General features: G+C 44.1%; 1 protein-coding gene across 1 annotated transcript in view; it reads right to left on the reverse strand.

Annotated features, from left to right (window-relative positions):
* ELOVL4 (ELOVL fatty acid elongase 4) overlaps window positions 1-10,787 on the reverse strand; it is a 31,666-nt gene extending 20,879 nt beyond the window's left edge. The window contains exon 1 of the mRNA XM_055809459.1: window positions 10,359-10,787. Coding sequence (XP_055665434.1) covers window positions 10,359-10,464 — 106 coding nt within the window. The 5' untranslated portion in view covers window positions 10,465-10,787. The remainder of the gene's footprint in view (window positions 1-10,358) is intronic.
* Window positions 10,788-21,574: the final 10,787 nt, after the last annotated feature.

The following is a 21,574-nucleotide window of genomic DNA, read 5'->3' on the forward strand; positions in this document are numbered from 1 at the left end:
CTTTGATCTTCAAGAATGAACAGAAATATCCAAGTTAAATATTTTGTCTATCCTCAAGCTTGGACTAGCCAAGATCAAACTAATTTGTTTTGGCCAAGAACACGAGATGCCAAAATTTTATGGCAGAGCACTGTCACTTTAACAGGCTATGAAGCTGATGAAGCTAAGATGCAACAACAAAAATATTCAGTCTCAAGCACAACGAATAATGAAAGCATATACTCTGAAAAACAAAACAACCCCCAGATTAAAAAGTTTGCAGACTAAGCTGTACAAATCCTGTTGCACTTGGAAATGAGAGATGTCTGCCCCAAACTCAAAAGGACTATAGACAAGGCTAACAGGTAGGGCTTATAACCAGCTGTGGTTTTGTTTTAATTTGTAATTGACTGTTTAGTTTTCTTTAAAGCTACTTACAGCAACATAAAATCAAAATACCACACAGCCAAGAAAAACACCTCCTGCAGCTAATGAACACCTGTGTAATATGCATGTGTTTTAATAAACTCCCACTAAAGTAACAGGAATGCCTAATCCCAATTTGCTGTGAAAAGGCCAGATGTATTTTAACTAGTATTCCCATTATTCTAACTAGCATTGTAGTCCTCTTGGACTCCCATCATTCAATCACTAATACCATATTGTCTTTGTGCCTGTACACAGCAATTTCAGGATACACTTGTTTCAAGGCAAGGATTAATAATGGAAATATTATGAAGTTCAGGAGCCGTATCAATTCATCATCAGGTCTCAGGATTATCAAGTCTAAATCTTGTTCAGATTATTTTTGATTTACCTCCTCCATTGATTATGATTATTTGTGAGGACTGCAAACACCCTGCCTCAAGGAATAATAAAAACATAATCCTCATTGAAGCTTACACAAGATTTGCAAGGTAGTAAGCCCTTGAGGCATGTAGCATTCTTTTGTTTGCCAAATCTTACTTTTCCAAACATCACAAAAGCAAGATGCACTCCCAGCACAATGATACCTGTATGTCTTTTCTTAAATGTTACAAGTTATAGCGTAAACAAATGATGAAAAAACAAAAAGCAAAGAAACCAACTCACCCATGGGATGCAATTTTATGAACTAGTTGCAGAACTGTATGACACAGCCCATGTCTCTATAAAGAAATAAAAGTGATGCATAAAACACACTTCTACAAGCTTTCCTTCTACAGTGTCTTCTTTATTGAAACTTTTGTTCAAACTTCTCTGGCCTTAGCTAGAACTGTGTTTCTGAGAGCTCAAACTGGAGAGTCATTACTTCACACAAAAATAGTGGTGTTTGGTGCTATGAAAATAGTTGTAGGGGTTATCAGTAAGCAGTAACACAAACACAGGATTTGTGCACACTCAACGCTGCAATAATAGATGAGGCTATTGGCTCATATAGTACGATTCAGGGTTCTATGAGTACGATTTAGGGTTCTATAATGCCAAAGGGGACAATCATAGAATAAATCTCCATAAACAGAGTATTTATTTTTAAATTAGATTCCCTCAGAGGGAATGCTTGAAAAATGTGAAGGATTATTAGTAACACTTTAATAATGACTCTGCAAGGTCTTATCCACTGCAGAGAGACATGTATTACATACTCAGCATACACAGGACAGTAAGTTCAGCATTGATATATGTCTTGCTAATGTGCTAACACAGCAAAAAGATGCTGAATCCTAACTACACAGCAGATGTAAACAACTTAGATTGCTGCGCTCATAACACAGACTGATTTGGGGTTGCAGATGAACATTTAGAGACTCCTAGATGCAGTGATTGAACATGTATAAAACCAGCAACAGCAAGTGAAATCTACCTAAAAATAATACCAGAAAGCTACCAGGGAACATTTGCAAGAAGCAGCACAGAAATTTCTGTGATAAACTATCAGTTTTTTCTGTTTGCATCAGCACAAGGGTGTTGCTCATCCATTAAGTTTTACAGAAGGATGAATGAGGTAGGAATTCTGCTTTGAGTAAAAACTAGAAAAGGAGTTACTGAAATACATTAGCTCTTTTCTGCAAAGTTAAGGGACAGAAGTAAAATTTACAGTTGTGAGGTACACTAGGTCTTCTGTTAGCCTAAAACAAGTACATCAGTCAAAGCCTACAAAGAAAAATAACACTGGAAAACACTTAGAACTTATTTCCTCAACATGCCTTCAACATCAGCAAAAATAATAAAGGGGGGTGGGGGGAAGGGAGGGAAGACTGACATGGGACTGGGACAGACACCAACACCAGAAAAGCCTAATTTTGAAATGTTCATTTTCAAAACATGAACTGGATGATAAAATGTTCTTATACACAAAGATGACCAGCAGAACGATTAGTATCTGAGTATTTCGCTCCCTAAGTATACAGTAGCAAAGTCATCAGTTTGGCAGCTAGGTAATGCCCTGCCCAAATAACTGCTATAACTAAGTCTCTTTGCTTCTACAGTCGTGTTACCTTTCATGGTAACATATGCCCCCCCCAAGTCTAAGCTTCTCTACTGGTTTCTGCAAGTTTCTCACTTGCGATCAAAAATTCACGCATCAGTGAAACCGAGATTAGACACAGTAGAAGAAAAACTGACCTAAATATGCAAGCATTTTGGGGTACTCTATGTGTAAGTATTTCTATTGGTCACATCTGTTCCTGGTAAACCACGAAATATTAAATGTAAACCCAGAAAATATGGTTATGAAATCTCCTATTACAGCCCAACTATTCAATTTAGCACCTGTATTTTTTTGTTTGTTTTTTTCTTCCTTTAGAGTATCTTAGCCATTTAAAACCAAGGTGTTATGATGCTCTAGGAATAAAAAGACATAAGATCTTGTCTAGAGAGGTAAGGTTTACTGGCTCAACAGAAAAAGTAAAAGACATGGTTTATCAATTCCCTTCTTCCAGCAACATTCTGTGAGCATTCAGAAAGCAATAAAACAATCTTTCATATTTGCTGTAACTGGGAGAAGGAAACAAGGAGATGGTATCTGTAAGCAGACAAAAAAGAAAAGAAAAATAGAAACACACCACGGTCAGCATGCCAGCTGAAGCATAACATGTAGAAGTTCTGGAAGAAGACACTTCTGTGATACTGCAGAAAGACATAAGAGGAATAGGAAAATATGATGGAAACAAACCAAATGGTCAAGAGTCCATGATTATCCTACAATAGAGGAGTACATGTGGGAGGTAGATGGATGGAGAGAAACTAGGGAAGAATCTCGCGGTACAAGCAGACACAACGCCACGGAGAGAGAGAACACTCTGGGGCGGAAGTTAAGGATCAAACCACTGAAATTATTCAGGTACATAAAGGAAGGAGTTGAGCTGCATGAGTTAAACTGACACAACCAAGAGCAGTTAATGCCCACAGGCATGCCATTATGTTGCATCAAATGCAAGCCAAACTCGGGTAGCTTATTCCCACTCACCTTCCATAAGACAAAGGGAAACTAGCTCATCTTTGTCTTGCGATCCAAGCACACACAATGGGAGTTAATACAAAAGATGGTGCACGTAATTCATCCCTAGGCTTGCCTTGGAGCTACTTATTGCTTTACTTACAGTCTAGGGTGCAGTCCTGAAAATCCCTACAGAGCTGACACCTAAGTCTTGGCGGGGCTGAGTTTCAGAGTTGCCTTTGTTTATGTCCTTAAAATGCCACAAGTCCTTGAAGTCCATATGGTCAGAAGCACTCCAGTCCTGCCAAAATTGAGAACAATTGTGCTGACTTGCCACCTAAACAAGATCTAGAAACTATGTATCCACACGTACATCTTCCTAAAGAAGATGTCTGTCAGGTCGTCCCACACACAAGAGTTCCCTATGTGAAATGCAATGGTAGCTTCAACTCCATTTTCAAATATAGCCTAAGAAAGCAAAGCCCTGTCATGTAACAGTTAACCAGTGAGAGCAGCTCTACCCTGTGGATCAGATCTGCCCTTAAAAGCACATTGTCCCAACTTCGGTGCTCCAGGCACACTCCACTCGTACCAATACTCTTCAAAAAGCCAAAGCTCTCATTCCTTTTATGGCAAATCCTTTTTAGCTACATGAACTCTCATTTAGCTCCAGTTTTTCAGGCCATTCATGTTTAGTCTCATTTGCCTTGCCTCAAAAAGACTCTTCAGTACACACCACAGCCTTTGCCCCCCCTCCCCAGTCTTGGCATCCTAGCAAATTCTTCCTCCCAAAATTCTCTCCATGTCTGCTTGCATCCTCTTCATTCATTCACCTTTCATTTAAGTGTTCCCTTAATCCTTTCCATGTGAATCGAGTAACTCCAAAAACCTGTCTGGACTGGTAGAGGAAGGTGAGGAGTCTTGCCTCACACACTCCTCGTGGCTCTTGATCTACAAGACCTTAAAAGGAACTACATCCTATGTCTCCTACACCTTCCTCTACTAATCATCCTTATGCCGCCTTTGACAATCTTTCCTGGTTGCGCAGGGTAGTGTAGCATAGCTGCCTCGAATACAACCTCTTCTGGTCTTCCACAGCTATAACCATAGCCCTGCTATATGCCTCTTCACCCTGAGCACAGCATAAACACAGATTTGACTACCATGATCAACTTCTAGTCAAGCTTCTCCAACTAGAGACAGCTACGTACAAACAACAGTTCAACCACTATGCTCAAACAATTTATGTAACAAGTGCAGCTGCCAGGATGAATGCGTCTGCTTCGTGCCACAGGTATTTCAACTGCTCAAGAATTCTTCACCTCTCGTTGCAGTATGTGGCTCCAGGACCACATGCTGATTTGCACCACACTAACGGCGTGCAGCTTTAGCTGAGAAACATGATCTTCTGAGAACCTCCCAAGAGTAATTTACTGTGTGCTGCAATTTTAAACATCTAGTCATTTGGCTTTCTGCAGTTAGGCGCTAAGGTCACGCAGTCAGCTTGGTTAAATTCTGTATAAAGTAGTTTCCCAACCTTTTTTATTTGGAATCTGCTTTAAGAGTATTCATAACATCTTATTTCCTCCAAAGATTTCAAGAAATGCTACCTACGCAGCCTTAAAAGGCATTTTCAGAAGTTCAGTTATGTTCTTGCTATTTTGTCCAAACATTTCCTTTTGTTTCTGGAATATGCTGAGAAGCGTTCAAACAGAAATTCATATCACATTCTTGCCAGTGCTCTTTGAAGGCTTTTTTCTGTTTCATGTCTTTGCTGGAGCTGAGTTGCAGGTCATCACCTACAATTCCTTCTTCATTTTAGGAATGAGAAGTCTTCCACTCACAACTCAGTTCCCTATCCATAGTGTCAGCTTTGCTTCAGGCTGCTCCCTCAGGCTCAGGTTCTTGAAGCTTGGCGATCCAAAAATCTCCAAGCAGACATTTCCACTTCCATAATGCACTTTTCTGAAAATGAAAAGTCCACTTTTCCATTTCCAAAGGTAGCTAGTATCTGTTTTGTTCTGATTATCTCTTGAGTTCTGCGATCTGATAAAATCTCCTGGTGATAAAACATGGGTGCAATTTCCCTCAAACACCCAGCAAATTGTCTTCAATACCCACAGCTGTTTTTTCTTCAAAGTCCTCACCCCCCCTCTACTGATAGCCAGTTAAATGTCACGGTTAAGAAAATGAATCAAGTAAACTTGGATGCGCCTATCGTTCAGTTTGGTTGACAGTACTCTCACATAATCTAGCCCTTAACACTCCTTTCTTCTGTAATCAATTCTTCAAGTGCTCCTTCCCACAAAACAGCCAAACCCGATTACATTAGCTTCTCCAGTTTCTGGTGTGTTTATTCCTGTCTAAACCTCGTGTTTTACCGTTGTGCTCACAGATGGAAAAAACCTGTTCCCTTGAGAAGAAAATTGTATCTGCAAGACAAGTATTGTGCCAAGTCACCAAGTCTGATGCTCAGCCAGCTCTCCGAAAGCTTTGTTTCTGTGAAACAGGCTTTGTGGACCTTGATCTCACCCTTCGTTCTCTCTCCCCATCATCACCCTCTTAAGAGCTTTCATCGGGATTCTATTTGCCTCCAGCTTTGGCACAAATGTTCAAGTAAAACAAGGTACTACTTGGACTCAGACTGCTCTGCTAACAATCCCAATGAACTTTCCTCAAGCATAAACATTCAGGATCCTTTAGCCACACTTGGTTTCTGCATGGGGAGAAGAAAGAGGGAAGAAAAAGCTCGTTTTCTTCCAGTTCCGTTCCCTGGACCGAAAAAGAATCTGAACCTGAACTGCCTGAGCATTCTTACCTTAGTCCCAAGACCTTCCTGGTAAAAGTTTTTACGGCACTTTGAGTTCCCATAGAAGCTGCTCCACTGGTTCACTTTCAAGGCAAGCAGCTCTAAGTTACCCACATTTCCCATTCTCAGTGCCTTACACTTCTGACCCAACTACAATCAATATTGCTCCCGAACAAGATGCTACTCAGAAGACTATCCTACCACTAAAGTGAAAGTTTGCATCTTTCTCCTCTCTCCTCCTGATGGAAAAAAGTCTGTAATCTTATTAACTGCAACAGCTGTAAATAGTTGCTGTTCCAAAGCAGGCCCACGTGGCCTGGGATGGCCCTGCCTCCTTTTACCTTTGAGCTCCAAGAACAATCATTCTTACCCAAAGTCAGTAACGCTTTCTGTTCTTTAGCTCAAAGCATTCAAATTAACTCATTCCTCTAAAATAAATCTTTTTGATACGGGGTTGGTTTCACAAACCTCCATTTAGAGACACAGTTTTCTGCTCTACCTCCCCAACTACCAATGGTCTTTTCACCCGTGTTTTGAGACTTCCACATTCTTCTTTCCTGGATTGTGTCCCAAATTATTAATCTTAATAGTTCCCCTGGACTCAGCCTGGAACCTCCCTTTAAGTCACTTGCTCAGTCATCTAATCATTCCCTTAATCCCTCCTCACAGATCTAACCCCAACCAGCTACCTGAGCCGAGAGAAAGGAGGAAGCCCTGCCCTACCTATTACGCGTAACCAGTCCCATGCCCTTACAGAAATAATGGCACGGAATTCCTAGATCATCCTTCCTGATAGTAACTGTTCCACCAACCACCTTTTTTACTCCTGATGACTGCTAAGACCAAGTTTTTGTCCTTTCTGTCTCTCCTTGAAGTTTATGACTTCCTACATGAGCTCCTTCAGCCTTTTCAGGTGAATACATGATTACAATGGATTTTAGGCTTTCAGGAAAGGGGTCCAAAAAGATAGTCAAGGAAGGAAAGAAAACAAAAAGTAGTTTTTCAATAAATTAACAAGCAAAAACATTAACCTAAGGCTGAAAATGTATTTGATAATATATACGGGGGATATGTCACAGAATACTGTTATTATCCCCATATGCAAGATTTCAAAACCAGCTTTAGATAGCATACTTGATACTAAAAAGAAAACTGTGACATGATTGAAAAAAATCCAGTTAGGCTCATTGTAGACTCAGTCTTTTGGGTTCTTTCTGGTCTCAGAAAAGGTCAGTTGCTTTTTAAATAGCATAAAGCAGGTGAGGAAAAAGACCAAATCTTTACAGCACAAAGCAGCACAAAACTCAGTGGGACATTCTGGCAGAGTACTACACAAGTCTCATCACAGGAGTCCAGGGCAGCATTAGAAAACACCTGCTAGCAGGACAATCCTACTGAACACTGAGAACACGGCTAAAGACAGACTTGGGTGTCCAATAAAAAAATGTGAGAACTGGAGAGAACAAGTAAATTTGGTTTTATATGAATGAGAAGTTTTTGTGTAGGAGTAGTAGTGGGAATAAAATTTCTTCACATTTTATTGTGTAATTTTGCTGTGTAGTAGTGTTTCAGTATGATTTATTGTGTAATGCTATTGCATGGCATCATGCGTTGAGCAACTTTGCTGCGTGGTATAGTTTTTTATTTAATGATATTGAACATTAGGCAATGGTCTTGCATGCCATAATTTGTGTTTCTGTTGAGCAACATCACTGCCATCGTTCTTGACACAAAGCTGAATTGCATGAATTCATGTAACAGCACTGAATTCATTATTTTAACATATATTTACTCAGAGATGGCAAATGGAGACAATTTTTTTCCGAATGAAGACATGCAGAAAAGCAGCAAACTAAGCAAGCATTTTTGCAGAACTTAGGGCATTAAGATGATTTCATTGAAGAGCAACGCAGCACTGCTTCATAAATGACACTTTCTTATCGGGAGCTACCTTGTAACTACATTATGTGATATTACATGTTTTGCATAACCATACCTGACCATAAAAACTACAGCAGGACCTTGGTTTACATACTACCGGGTATAAAACAAGAACAGTAACACGTTCTTGATGTGACTTCGGGTATACCCAAAACTATCCTTGCAGGGATGGAACTGCTGAAATGTAGGCTCTACCCAAAACAATCCCTGCAGGGATGGGTCCGCTGAAATTTAGGCTCTACCCAAAACTATCCTTGCAGGGACCCGCTGAAATCCAGAACCTGATCAGGAAACTCTCCACTTCTTACGCAAAATGGAGCTATGATTACTTCACTGTGGTGGAATCCCATGTTAACACCAACACTTCTGAACTTAGTGCAAACATCTAAAATTTTGCATTAGTAAATGAGTAAAAGAAGTAAGCATACTTTAGATGTCATAACAATGTCATCCTATTACTCCTTAACGTTCTCCAAAGAAGCAGAAGGAAGAAACAAAAGTCTGTTCTGTTTGTAGTACTAACGTAATTTACTTATCTTTACATTCCTTACATAAACTTGCTTTTTCATGCCTCCCCCCCACCCCCCATCATTTCTGCTTACAAACATGGTCTGCATACACACTTAAATAACACCTTTGAAGTTCTAGAAATACATCAGAACTTGAAGGCTTTTTCCAAACTAATCAAGTAATCCATAAGGGTATCAACTTAGTACCCACATTTATTTTTACATCCACCTGAAAATGCTATTGATTGGCTAGAACAGCATCTCTTTCATACATTACCTGACAGTCTATGAACAATTGTATGTTGCAAGAGGCAGAGAAAGAGAGCAAACACTGGCAGATTACAATGCAGTGCTGCTGCAAGCATTTTTATTTGCTAGCTCATATTCTAGCAGGTTTTAAATACAGAAGAAAAAAATATGCACACAGGCTAGATTTTTAAAACATGCCAAACCCCAGAAGATAGGCTGGGAAGGAAAAAAATGAGCTCCCTCAATCTATAACATAAGATTAATTTATTATCTAACAGATGGCAGAAGAGAGGGGGGTGGAAAAGAAAGGACTGCTGATGCAGTGAGCCTCCAGTCCGTAACGAAGGCCCCACATTCTCACTCATCATACTGCCACAAAATACATCCACAGTCGCATCCGCTCCAGAGTTTTGCTCCGTGTATTTCCAGGTTTAGACCGAAACAGCCTAGACCTCACTGCTGTACGGACAACTAAAAAAAAAAATGAAGAAAACATCCAGAGAAGCGATTCCTCTGTCAGCCGCCCAAGGCTACTCACAATAGCAACCCCGCAAGCCGCAGCTCTGCCCTGCTTATTTTGATGACCGAGAGCGTGAGCTGTTCACGCTGACCAGTGCTTCCAGTGCTACCGGTCACTGCAGCAAGTTACAGTCTCCTTTGCTGTCCCAGCATCGAAAGCTGCTTTTTCACATTTCTCCATGTTCCAAGACGTTTTCTCTCCTGTCAGCATCTTCCCCATGGCGGGGGGGGGGAGCTATACACTAACGGAAAGCCGCAGAACCGACCCCAGCGCGCTGCATACGGAATGAAAAGCTCCCGCACTGCCACCAACAGCCATTTCCCCACCCCGCGCGCCGCGCTGCACGCGATGCTGTCACAGCACCGACCGGCGACACCACCGCCTTCACCTGCCGCGGCAGCCCCGGCCGCGCCTCGCCGGCGGGCCGCACCGCCCTCGGTCAGCGGGCTCCCGTGGGGCCGGCCCGGGGCGCCCGCGGCGGGATGAGCCCGGGAACGGCGGCTCCGGGGAGCGGATTCCGCTGCAGCCAGCCCGCAGGCGCCCGGCGCGGGGGAGGGGGGACGACGGGGGACGGGGACACCCTCACCTTGTCAGCGAGCGATGCCCCGCGCACCCCGGGCCGTGACACGGGATTAGGGCAGACAAACAAACAAAGCACCCGCGCGCACCGCGGAGGCAGGGAGCGCAGGCAGGGAGCGCAGGCAGGGAGCGCAGGCAGGGAGCGCAGGCAGGGAGCGCAGGCAGAGGAGCGGCAGGTCCCCCCCGCCCGCCGCAGTCCCGGGCCCGCCCGCCGCCTCACAGCCCCGCTGGGCGCGCGCCGCGTCTCCCGGGAGACGGAGCCATTTTGAACCGCTGCGCCTCGGTGACAGCGGGCGGGGGGCGCCGGGCGCGGCGGTGGCCGGGGGTGCTGGCGGGGCCGCCCTGGCGCGTTACCTCGGATGCTCCAGGTCCAGCGGTAGAACTCGAGGGTGTCGTTCACCACGCTGGACACCAGGCCCATAGCGCGGGGGGGCTCGGCGGCGGCGGCGGCGGCACCCATGGTGAGCAGCAGCAGCAGCGGCGGCGGCGGCGGAGCCGGCAGACCTGTCTCGGCGCGTGCGTCCGTGCCTCTGCGCCGGGGCTGCTGCTGCTGCTGCCCTTCTACAGCCAGGGATGTGATTTAAATCTGTCTCTCGGTATCTTCCCTCCAGACTCCGCCTCGCTCCCGTCACCGGCTCCTGCGCCCCGCGGGCAGGGCGGAGGGCGCGGAGGCGGGGAGGGGGGTGGGCTGGAAGCGCGGCGGCCGCGGCTCCGCAGCACCGTCCGCAGCGGGCGGCGCGGCGCGGTGCGCTCTGTCACGTGACCGCCGGCTCGCTGCCCGCCGGCGGCTGCCCGCGGGGCTCGCGCTGCCCGGCCCGGCCCCCCGCGCAGGCGCAGTGCCGGCGGCGGGGGGGAGCGCGGCGGCGGCGGGGCCGGGCGGCCGGTGCTCACGTACGTGCGCTCCCGTAGGGCCCCGCCTCCTCCCGCAGCGCGCGTCCCGGGTGCAGAAGAGGTGCTTGTTATATTAATTTGCCTTTTATTTCCAAAGAGGTATTTTTGTACCAGGCGGAGGAACAAGTACTCGTCAACGTCTGTTTCCTTTCTTCCTCTGCTCTGTTCGCAGCCTGGGGTTTTCTTCTCTCCTTTTCCTCTCACTCCCCCTGGGCGGACGGGCCAAGGCACCGGCGTCAGTGGCGCTCACCTTACCCAGGCTGTCGGCTTTTCAGCAGCCTGTCCCGAGAAGCCTGCGCTAAAATCCCTGCCCCTCCCAGCACTGAGGAAGCCAGCAGTCCCTAACGGGATCTCGCCGCCTCCCGGCCCCACCGGCGGCGCTTGTGGCATTTCCCTGGCCAGCAACTTGCCCAGCCTCTTCCAGGTGCCACCGAGGTTCCTTTGGCACACTTCCCTCCATCTCCTGGACCGAAGCCTTTACGGTCGCTTCATGGCGCAGAGGTTCGCCTCATGGACCATCGCTGGGGGCTGCAGGAGAAGGAGCCTCCGTGGCAACAGCGTGCAGTCCCAGTTCATCCGTTCTGCACCCTGTGTTTCAACCCCAGCAAAACCTCTGGCTGGTGTGGGTGCATCAGCTGCTCCTCACACCTTTGCCTCTTATCTCCTCCTGCCAGCTTGTCTCTCCCTCTCCCACGATCTGCGTAGTGTGAATGGCTGCATGACACCCATGGGACTGGTTTTCCCCACTGAGGGACTGGAGGGCAGCTGCTTCACCGGAGTTGAGAACTTTCCTCCTGGCAGACAACAGATCAGATGGTATCTACCTCTCCCTCCCCCAGTGCACCAGCACCTGTGTCACTCGTTGTCACCTGGTCTTGGTGAGCACAGCTCGCACTCCTCTTCCTGATTAAGCCACCCTCTGCTCAGCTCCTGGACCGCCCTGGCTGCTGTAACCCCATCCCGATGGATGCGGGAGGCACACCGGCTATTGCTAGTTACTTTGCCGCAAGCAGAGCCCCTGTGCCTGCAGCTTGGAAACCAGCAGGTGTTTGGGGGTAGGGATTGCCTGCACTGGGAAAAGGAAGAGGAGCTACGTAAACCCCTGGAGGCCTGGATGGACAGGGACACCCAGTGTATCGCAATGCTGCCTGAAAGTTGGAGCCAAAGCAAGGTCACCACGTGCTTCTGCGTGGACAGCTGCTAACTTCTCTCACGTGAGAAGAGTCAATCGAAAATCTCATGAATTGCACTGACTTGAATCACGTTTTATTTTCATGGCACTGATCGTGGCAGGAGGTCCGGTGAGAGCTGTGAAATGGATCTGTCACTGGGTAGGACAAGGTGAAGACCAAACTGCTTCCCACGTTGCAGGCAGACAGTGTGGTGTTAGCTGTGGTTCCTGTGCGTCCTTTAGGTGAAACCACCGTAGCATATCTGTCCTTGGGCAGTTAGAAACTTGATGCATGGTTGGCATTGTTTAAAGCACGGCTTCAGAACTTTTGTAAACATTATAATTTAAATCAAAAGGAAACGAGAAGAATGAGTCATAATCCTCAGACTGGTATATGGCCGTTTGCCTTGGCCACATGTTTGAAACAGAAAGGGCTACTGAATGAATCGACATGACAAAGGGTCGCACTCCCTTGCTGTCCCTGATGCCAGGCAAGATGTGGACTAAGCAGAGTGCCACCAACGCAAAGAGTAAAGATCTACAGTCTACCAAACAACAGAAAAGAACAAGACACATTTGCACTATTAATACATATTCATAATGACAATTATTTATATTATAGCCTAGATATACTTGCTTCTTTATTAAAATGATCATTTATTTGTTCAATGGAAGTCTTTTTTGCCCAATTGACACAAGTAATTACTGTTTATAAAATATTTATACAATCCAGTTTACTGTTTCATCTATTTCAGATTAGATAACTTTTCTTGATTGCAATTAATTCCTTTGTATTGGCAATATGATGGTACATGGATAATTTTAGAGCAATTAAGCCTGGAGAAGAGCGGCAACAGAGCTGCAGAGCTTGGAGAACAGGGAGAAGATGAACAACCTAACCAGAGTAACTTCTTTTATGCTTTGACATTGACTTTAAAAAATGTGATGAAGTTTATGACAAGCTATTCTCATTAGTTTAACTTTCAGCCTGCAAGCACATGGTCAGGCTTTTAAAATTAGGTCTGTGTATGAAAGCTTCCAAACACATCCCAGCTAGTTTCCTACATTTGTGCACCCAGCAGGATGTGCTGGTTCTATGCAAGCTGAGACCCATGTCTTCTACTTAAAGAGAGCAGAAGGAGGAAGGTATCTAAAGGCATAGCATCAAAACAGCCTCCAAGGAATCTGCAGTGTGCTAGTCAGAAAAAGATGTTTTTTAAAATATCATTAATTAGCCGGTGTTGTCATCTTCTACTTGGTAATCTACACATTCCTAAAACCTGGACGTCTCAGATGGGCAATTTCTGCTTGGAAAAGGCATGCCTGTCTGTGGCAGCTAACCTTAGAGGAACATGACTTCCCAGTTATGCTCTGGCCATTTGTCCAGTGCTCTAGAGTGCTTGTGCTGGCAGCAAGAAAGGTACAGAAGGCAACAAGAATCTGTGGCAGAGCCTGCCCCAAGAAAGGTCTCCTCCTAGTTCCCATTGGAGATAGAATCTGTTTATATTCCTTCCAGAACTTTTTGTAAAAAGAAAACAAAACAAAAAACCAAGAGAGATCTGTCATTTCAGAACTATTTCAAGCCATTTTCTGCTTCTTCACGGCACAAATAAATAGCAATAGAACTGTTACAAAGTCCAGTTGATCAATGCATTTAGTAATGCACAAGAAAAAGCATTTATTCATGAATTTCAGTGAAGCATATTCTACTGTAATATCTGATGAAAGAGCAGATGCTTCTGCACTAATTGAAAGTATTCCCACTCAGGTTTTTCTTCAGGCTAGCAATGAGATTGTTGTAAGGTGAAAATGAGATACAGGTATGCTGGATAATATTTATGAAGTCTAGTAGGAAGAAAGCAGTCACAGAATCACATCAGGGTCAGGGCTGGAAGGGACCTCTGGAGACCATCTAGTCCAACCCCCTGCTAAAACAGGTTGTCCTAGAGCAGGTCGCACAGAGTGGCATCCAGGTGGGTTTTGAATGTCTCCAGAAGGAGACTGGGCAGCCTGTTTCAGTGCTCTGCCACCCTCAAAGTGAAGAAGTTCTTCCTCATATTCAGATGGAACTACTTGTGTTGCAGCTTGCTTGTGCCCGTTTCCCCTAGTTCTGTCACCTGGCACTACTGAAAAGAGCCCGGCCCCATCCTCTTGACGCTCACCCTTAAGATATTTGTATGCATTGATAAATGCATATTAAAAATGCATGTAAAAATGCTTTGTATGATGCTGCCAGTGATCTCTCCAGGCAGCTCACCAAAAGACAAAAACGGCGGTAAAAAAGCTTTGCCTTGCTACAAAGAGAATCGCAATAACCAGGAACTTTCCTGGTGGGAAACCATAACAGTGCTTGAATCAATGCATTTGACAGAAGATCTAAATGTGACACCATGCGATAAGGGACAACCTGTTCACTTACCAGTAAAGACGGCACACAAAGTATTATATGTGCTAAACATGACCAAATCTAAATTGTTCAAAAGACCTTAACTTTACGTGTGTTTTTATTAGCTATTGAACTATCATATTTTTTTCATTTGATTCCATCAGTGTTTTAAGAGGGAAAATGATGAAATAAATTAGCACATCAATTTACAGTGCATGTCAAATTCATAGGCTCCTTGCATTGAAGCTCTCTAGCTGATATGCCTTATAAAGACTGCTAGCTGTGCCAAAAAAGCTTCTCTGATCTTTGAATCAACAAGTACAGCCTCAAGCATATGCATAAGCAACAGTACAATTGCTATCTGTTTCAATACTGGGGCTTAAGGCAGCTTTATGCTATTCATGCTGAAAAGAAGCTGTTTCCAAACAACCATAATTTTTTAAAAATACCATTAAACCCAACAACGTATCTTTCAGCACTAATTAATTTTTTTTTGTTTATTACGTAACATGTTGTTAACTCCATAATTTGAGGTGGGGTAACTCAGGTACACAGGGATTACACAGCTTTTGCACAGGGAGTATTCTGTAGGATCTGAAACAGATCCAGTTCGTCTCCTAAATCATCTGCTAGATGCCATCTGTCCTTTCATACATTCAACTGCATCAAAACAGTTTTTTTCCAAACCAAATATATTGGAATGATGCATCAGGAAGTATCCAGAGATGTTAATATTTAGTGCAGGCTTTGGCCAAAAACTACCTTTGATGTAAGTTCCTACTAGGTTCCATATCACTTGCATCTGCCAGCACTAGCACTAAATTCGATTTCTGGTCTGTACCAACTTCATTTTTTGAACATCAGCCATTTGTGCTGTGGCTCTATCTGAAATACCAGAATTAAAATCTGTTTAATATCCTGGCTTAAATGCTCAAGGGCCAGATCCAACAGAGTGGTTTCCTAGTGAAATAAACTTTTGTTTCCACAGGACTCTATATACATGCTGACATTCCTTCTCCATCTTTCTACCCAAAAATTTGGTCCTGAGAAGAAGACCGGGGAAGTGGTGGACAACTTTCTCCCAAATCACATCAGGTTTTATTCCCAAGTAAATGTAACTATGGTTTCATTCCAGATCATTGTGTGTACAGGTTTTAAACTGTAGAACTAACCTCATTTACTGCAAATCTGGACAGTGACTGGAAGTGTTGGCCTGCAGTGGTGGGCTGCATCCAGCTTAAACTGCTGCTGTTCTGTACTGGTCCAGAAGAAGAGCCATTAATCCAGCACTTCCCAGCCCCATTCTGAGAGATTCATTTATAATTAATTCCTCTGTGGGAGATTTCACCGTAACCAAGAAGCTAATGTGTATACGCAGTATATGAGATGTGCTGTATATATATGTACCTGTGTTTCAGCTTCCTTTTAAAAATGAGTGTTTCATGGACACAAGGATGTTAAAAGCTGTATGCATACTATCGCATTCTGCCTTACTGATACTTTTCTTACATGGTTTCTCATACTTTTACACAGCTAAGATTTTTATCTACAGTGATATCTGTCACAGCATCTATCATTTGTGAGGTGTGGCAAGCACACTTTTGCAATGAGGGCTTCATATGTGTACATGCTGGAGAATGGCTATGTCAAACTATCAGCTGATGTTTTGAGGGCACTATGTTGAAATGACAGCAACATGTATAGTCAGATCTGCAGCATGTCACTAACTACCAAATCCAGCTTTTTCCATAGGCGTGTGTCACTGCTACTGCACCCACTTCGCTGGGTGTGTCAGCCTCCTGAAGGCGTGTAGCTGTTTGTAGGGATGATTTTGCACCTTTGCTTCTGCACTAGTAATGGCCTGAAATGTAGGGCATAGTCCCCTGCAGAAGCCGCTTATAGCAATATAGTTAGGTGGAAGGGCGTTGATTGTGCAAGCTGTGTGCTATTACGCTCTCTCCAGCTGTAACTGTGTGAGTATGGGCGGTAACGATGGTCCTGGGCATACCCTTTATCTGTGGGATGTGTGGAGGACAAAACTGTGGTAAAGAAGTTACATAAAGGCTGTGTCAGCCTCTGGGCCTCTGAACTGGTGCGACCCGGTGCACGCTCTGCCTTTCGCTCTGCCAAGGGGATGTTCAGTAGCTCTGTATGCTCTTGATGGACAGCCTGAGTGCCAGTCCTCGTTAGAGGTGTTGTCCTAGCCTCAGAAGATCATGTGGAAGTATGTACCACAGGGTTATACATTTTATAAACATCAGGTCAGCCATAGAACACTCCACTGGGATAAGCGGGTATTATTAACTTTGTCTTACGTATGGTGAAATCAAGCCCAGAGAAAAGCAGTAATTCCAGCTCTTTGGGATGGAACAGAGCAAAAATGCTGGGATGTCCCTTAAGTTAGCTAAGTCTTGTCCAATCACTGGTATAAACCTGTGGCTCAGTGGTCTTCCCAGTGTCATATTCAGGCATGATCAGTTAGGGCATGAGCATCAGGACCCTACTTGGAAAGAACCTGAGGATCCACTAGGTAGCTGTAGGCACGACAGACACATACAAAACATAAGAATTCCTACGCTGTATAGTGAAATTCCGAACTTCTCACAAAACGTGAGCGGTTTTTTGTACATATTCATGCAGTGGCTACTCTCTAAAGCTTTTTAGTTGGCAGGGTTCTCAACAGGAAATTTTGTAGTAGTTTGCGTGTTTATGTAATACCATGGTGTTCTAAGAGAACAAAATGAGCAGAAAAACATAATACACCGTAAGAAAATTTAGTTGTTAAAATCAGAAAAACAGCCATTACCTTGTAAAGGACCTTGAAACTGTCTTCTATAAGCTCCTGCGCACACTCAGCCCAAGTTGCCATACGTCCTTCTCTCCAGCCTGGGCATAGGCAGGGAAATTCCCAGGGAGCAGCAAGCGCACCGTGCTTCCTGCTGGGGTTTGCACTGACTGTGGCAGGTTGTTGTGGCACTGGGCTTGGTGTCAGCCTGTGAGACATCCATTCTTAGTGCAAGAAGCAATTAATACTTGGGAAGATTTTACCAGGATTACAAAATTCTGGCGGGAATGAAGTTGCCTGTCCCCAAGGTAAGTCACAACTCTACATGGCAGCTAAACGGACTCCCAGAAGGGAAGGTGACACCATAAACTGTTGAGCTAAACAGCTACTGCATATGAGTAGGCGCACAAAATAGGCACATTTCATCTGCTGTGCACATTTTATCAACCCTGCATCTGTCCACAAATCTTTATTTTGCCTCAGGTCTTGTCTCAACATTTCAGGTCTTACCTATGTAAGGAGCAGGATGCTTAAAATCAAAACCTGAGAAGCCTGACACTGGAAGAGGATCTGTCTGTTAGAAGCAATACTAAAGTACACACAAATGACAAAGACCAACCAGATACTATAATACCTGCCCCAAAATCATAGGAACGGAGGCCCACGTGGACACAGAATAATGGCTCTGTGTCTGAATTACCTCAAGAATTCACAAAGCAACAGCTGGAACAGGTCCTCAGCTTGTATAAATGAACAGGATTCTGTGGACTTCAGTTGCGTCTTTATGGACACCTATTTCACATCATTTACAGGCAGAAACACCAACAGAAATATAATACTTGTCTTTTAATTGAGAAAGTGGTAATTGAAAATGTGAGGGAGGCCAAAGATGCTGCACTAAAAGAACACAATGAAATATCTATATTAACATATTCTGAGGATCAGTTTATTTATACATGTCAAAACAAAAAAAAAATATTCAAAAATAAACTTGCTGAATAATAAAGTTGGGTTTTATTTCTTCCTAGCTGATTCTAATAACAAAAGAATTGGGCGCATTTGGTCTAGTCTTAGTAAGCCATAGGATTTGAAGATGGAAAGCAAAAGCGGCAAGTAGCAGTAACAACTCTGTCAAAGAGCAGACTTCAGGGAGACCCCTGCGCACTAGCTCCAGAAGCTGCTGCTTTGAAAGACAAAGGAGCCTAGGAGAGTAGGTTGATATTCAGGGACAATCTCCTGAAAGCACAAGAAGCATCAATTTCTGTCTGCAGGACATGATCCAGGTGTGAGAAGCTCAGACTGGCTGAAGTGGGAACTCCTGACTGGGCTTAGATAAAAATGGAAGCCTATGGGAGATGGAAGCAGGGATGGGCTGCTCAAGTGGGATAAAGAAGGAATGCCCAGGCATGCAGAGACTGAATCAGGAATGCCAAAGCTTAGCCAGAGTAAAAACTGGTAAAGAACATGAGGGGTTACAAGAAAGGCTTCTACAAGAACAAAAGCAGCAAAAGGAAGACTAAGGTCAAATGGACAAGTGACCTAGTGATGAAGGAGATGGAAAGGCTGAGGTTTCTGTGCCCCGCTCTTTACTGGCAAGGTCTGTTCTTAGGTGTCGCATGTGTTTGGTGGAGTGCAACCCATGTTAGAGGAAGACTGAGTTAGGGATTCCTTAAGCAACCTGAACACTGAGCCTAGCAGGATGCACGGCTGATATCTCTGCAAGGCTGTTCTCTATCTCTTTGAAAGACTGCAGCGATCAGAAGTTCCCAATGACTGCAGAAGCGAATGTCACACCCATCTTCCAGAAGGCCAAGGAGGAAGAGCTGGGGAAATACAGGCCAACTGGCTTTACTTCAGTGTTTGCAAAGGTTATGTAGCAAATCCTCCTGCAAGCCATATCCAGACACATAAGGCAGAAAAAAGTAACTGGGAAAAACCAGCATGGATTTGCCAGTGCAAATGGTGCTTGGCCAACCTAATTGCCTTCTACAATGTAATGACTGGATTGGAAGATGAGGGCAGATTAGTGGATGTCATTTTCCTTTACTTAGGCAAAATGTCTTTTGCAGCATCTTTGGCATTAAACTAGAGAGATAGGGACTAGCTGGGTGAATTACAAAGTGAGTAAAAAAAGGGATGGAGCAACAGGCTGAAAAGTGTCGTGGTGGCTATTTATAAGTAGTATTCCTTGGGCATTCATATTGGGACCAATGTTGTTTAACATCTCCGTTCGCAGCTTTGACAGTGGAACAGCACGTGCTCTCCACAAGTTCACAGATGATATCCAGCTGTGGGGAGCAGTCGTTGTGCTGGATGGAAAGGCTGCCACTGGGGGTACCTTGACAAGCTGGAGAAATGGGCTGACAAACATTTTATCAAACTCAACAAGGGAAAATGCAGTCCTGCAACTGGGATGGAGTAACACCATGCAGCAGTACAGGGTGTGGACTGAGCCAGAAAGCAACTTTGTAAAAAAAGACCTGGGGGTTCTTCTGGATGACAAGCTGAACCTGAACCAGCAGTGTGCCTTTCCAGCAAAAGTGGTCAAACACCTAATGGGAGCAACAGCAAGAGTGTAGCCAGCAGTACAAGGGAGGTGCTTCTTCCCTCTGTTTGGCACTTGTGAGGCAGCATCTGCAATGATGGGTGCAGGTCTGAGCTCCTCCTTGTAAGAACGATTTGGGCACACTGAGCCCATTGGAGGGCCACCAAGATGGTTGCAGGCTGGAGCATGTGATGTAGAAGGAAAAACTGAGGGAGCGGGCTTTGCTCAGCCCAAAGAAGAGATGGCTTAAGGAAGAACTTATGGCTGTCTACAGCTACCTCCTGGGAAGAAGCAATCCTAAAACCAAAGGGCCTGAGCAATCTGCTCTGATTTTGGAGTTGTCCAAAGTCTGAGTAGGGGATTGGACTAAATGATCTTGAGATCCCTTCCAACCCAAATTCTGTGATTCACCTTCAATTCCAGAAGTTAAATCTTCCTTGCCTTAACTCCAGATGTTAATTTTTATCACTTGCTTCAGCACTCCAATCCAAGCACACTGATGGTGAGCTGAGGTTGGTATTGTTTCTCACATCATCCCTTGCATAGACTTGTACAACTTTCTGTATATATTTTAAGATTGTTATTGAGAACATAGCCTAAGGAAGTGCAAGGTAATGCATGATCATAATGCTACGAAGTAAATATAAGCGCACCCTTGCCAGCATGTAGCAGTTTCATTTTATTTTTTTTGTCTGTGCCTCATTGATTTCACTTTAAATTTCTGTGTTTCCACACTCCATGTGGCAGCAGCAGAAATGATCACAACCGTGGGGCTGTTCATGCTGGACAGGACCGTTTGGCAGTTGGGCTAGATGACTGTTCTAGGTCCCTTCCAACTGAAGTATTCTATTCTACTGAGAATAAGTCGTCTATACATTCCATTTAAATTGACAACTAATGAAAGGAGCTGGAATCTGTAGCTTCTGGAACAAAGGTAAATGTCATACTTATTGTAAGAATGTAAAAATGTCCAAGCAAAGGTAGGCTGTGTCTGGTAAAAATCAACAGCAGAACAGAAGGTAACAACAGGAGAAGCCAATGAATGGTAATTCTCCAACAGACTTCCCTAGCTGCCCGCAGTCTGTGACTATCTGATCTACCTTTGACATGAGTTTTATGGGCATCCTTAAACAGAAAAATTAGCCTTATTTCAGCAGCAAAGAACCCTGTCTGAAACACTAAAAAGGGAATTTCAAAAAAGCATGGAGTATGATAACACTGTAGCTATTTAGTAGCATAACTTTCTGGGGAAGGAAAATAGTTTCTTTGCTGTTCTAAGAATTTTTTTAGTATGTCAGAGAAACTATGGATGACTTAATTTATCTGTATCTTCCACAATCCTTTAAAAAGATCCATTGTTAAAGTGTATTAAAAAGAAAAAAAAAGTTACTCTAATGCAGTTTAACAACATACATCAGACACTGAGTAAGAAAAAAAAAGTCATAATAAAGTTAACCCTGAACACGAAAATGGCTATCAGACAGCCAAAAGTTAATAGATGTATGTATGGTATATAGTAGCATTTGTTATACCAGCGTGCTCTAGAAAGCATATCTATAGGTACAGAGCTAGCTCCAGGGGTGTATTCAAACTCCACAGGGGCTATTTAGCTACAGAAAGGGAATCATACTTCTAATTTTTTACAGTTTTACACAGTCCAATATTAGTACCTCAAAACAATGCCCCGTAAGACAGTGTCTTATATTATAAGAGGATCTGTCCCTCTCTTTTGCTGATGCAAGTGTAAGGGAGCACACCAGATAATTCTGCCAAGGTGCAGGTCCATGTGTAA

This window comes from Falco peregrinus, chromosome 7 (assembly GCF_023634155.1).
Source record: "Falco peregrinus isolate bFalPer1 chromosome 7, bFalPer1.pri, whole genome shotgun sequence".
Taxonomy (NCBI): domain Eukaryota; kingdom Metazoa; phylum Chordata; class Aves; order Falconiformes; family Falconidae; genus Falco; species Falco peregrinus.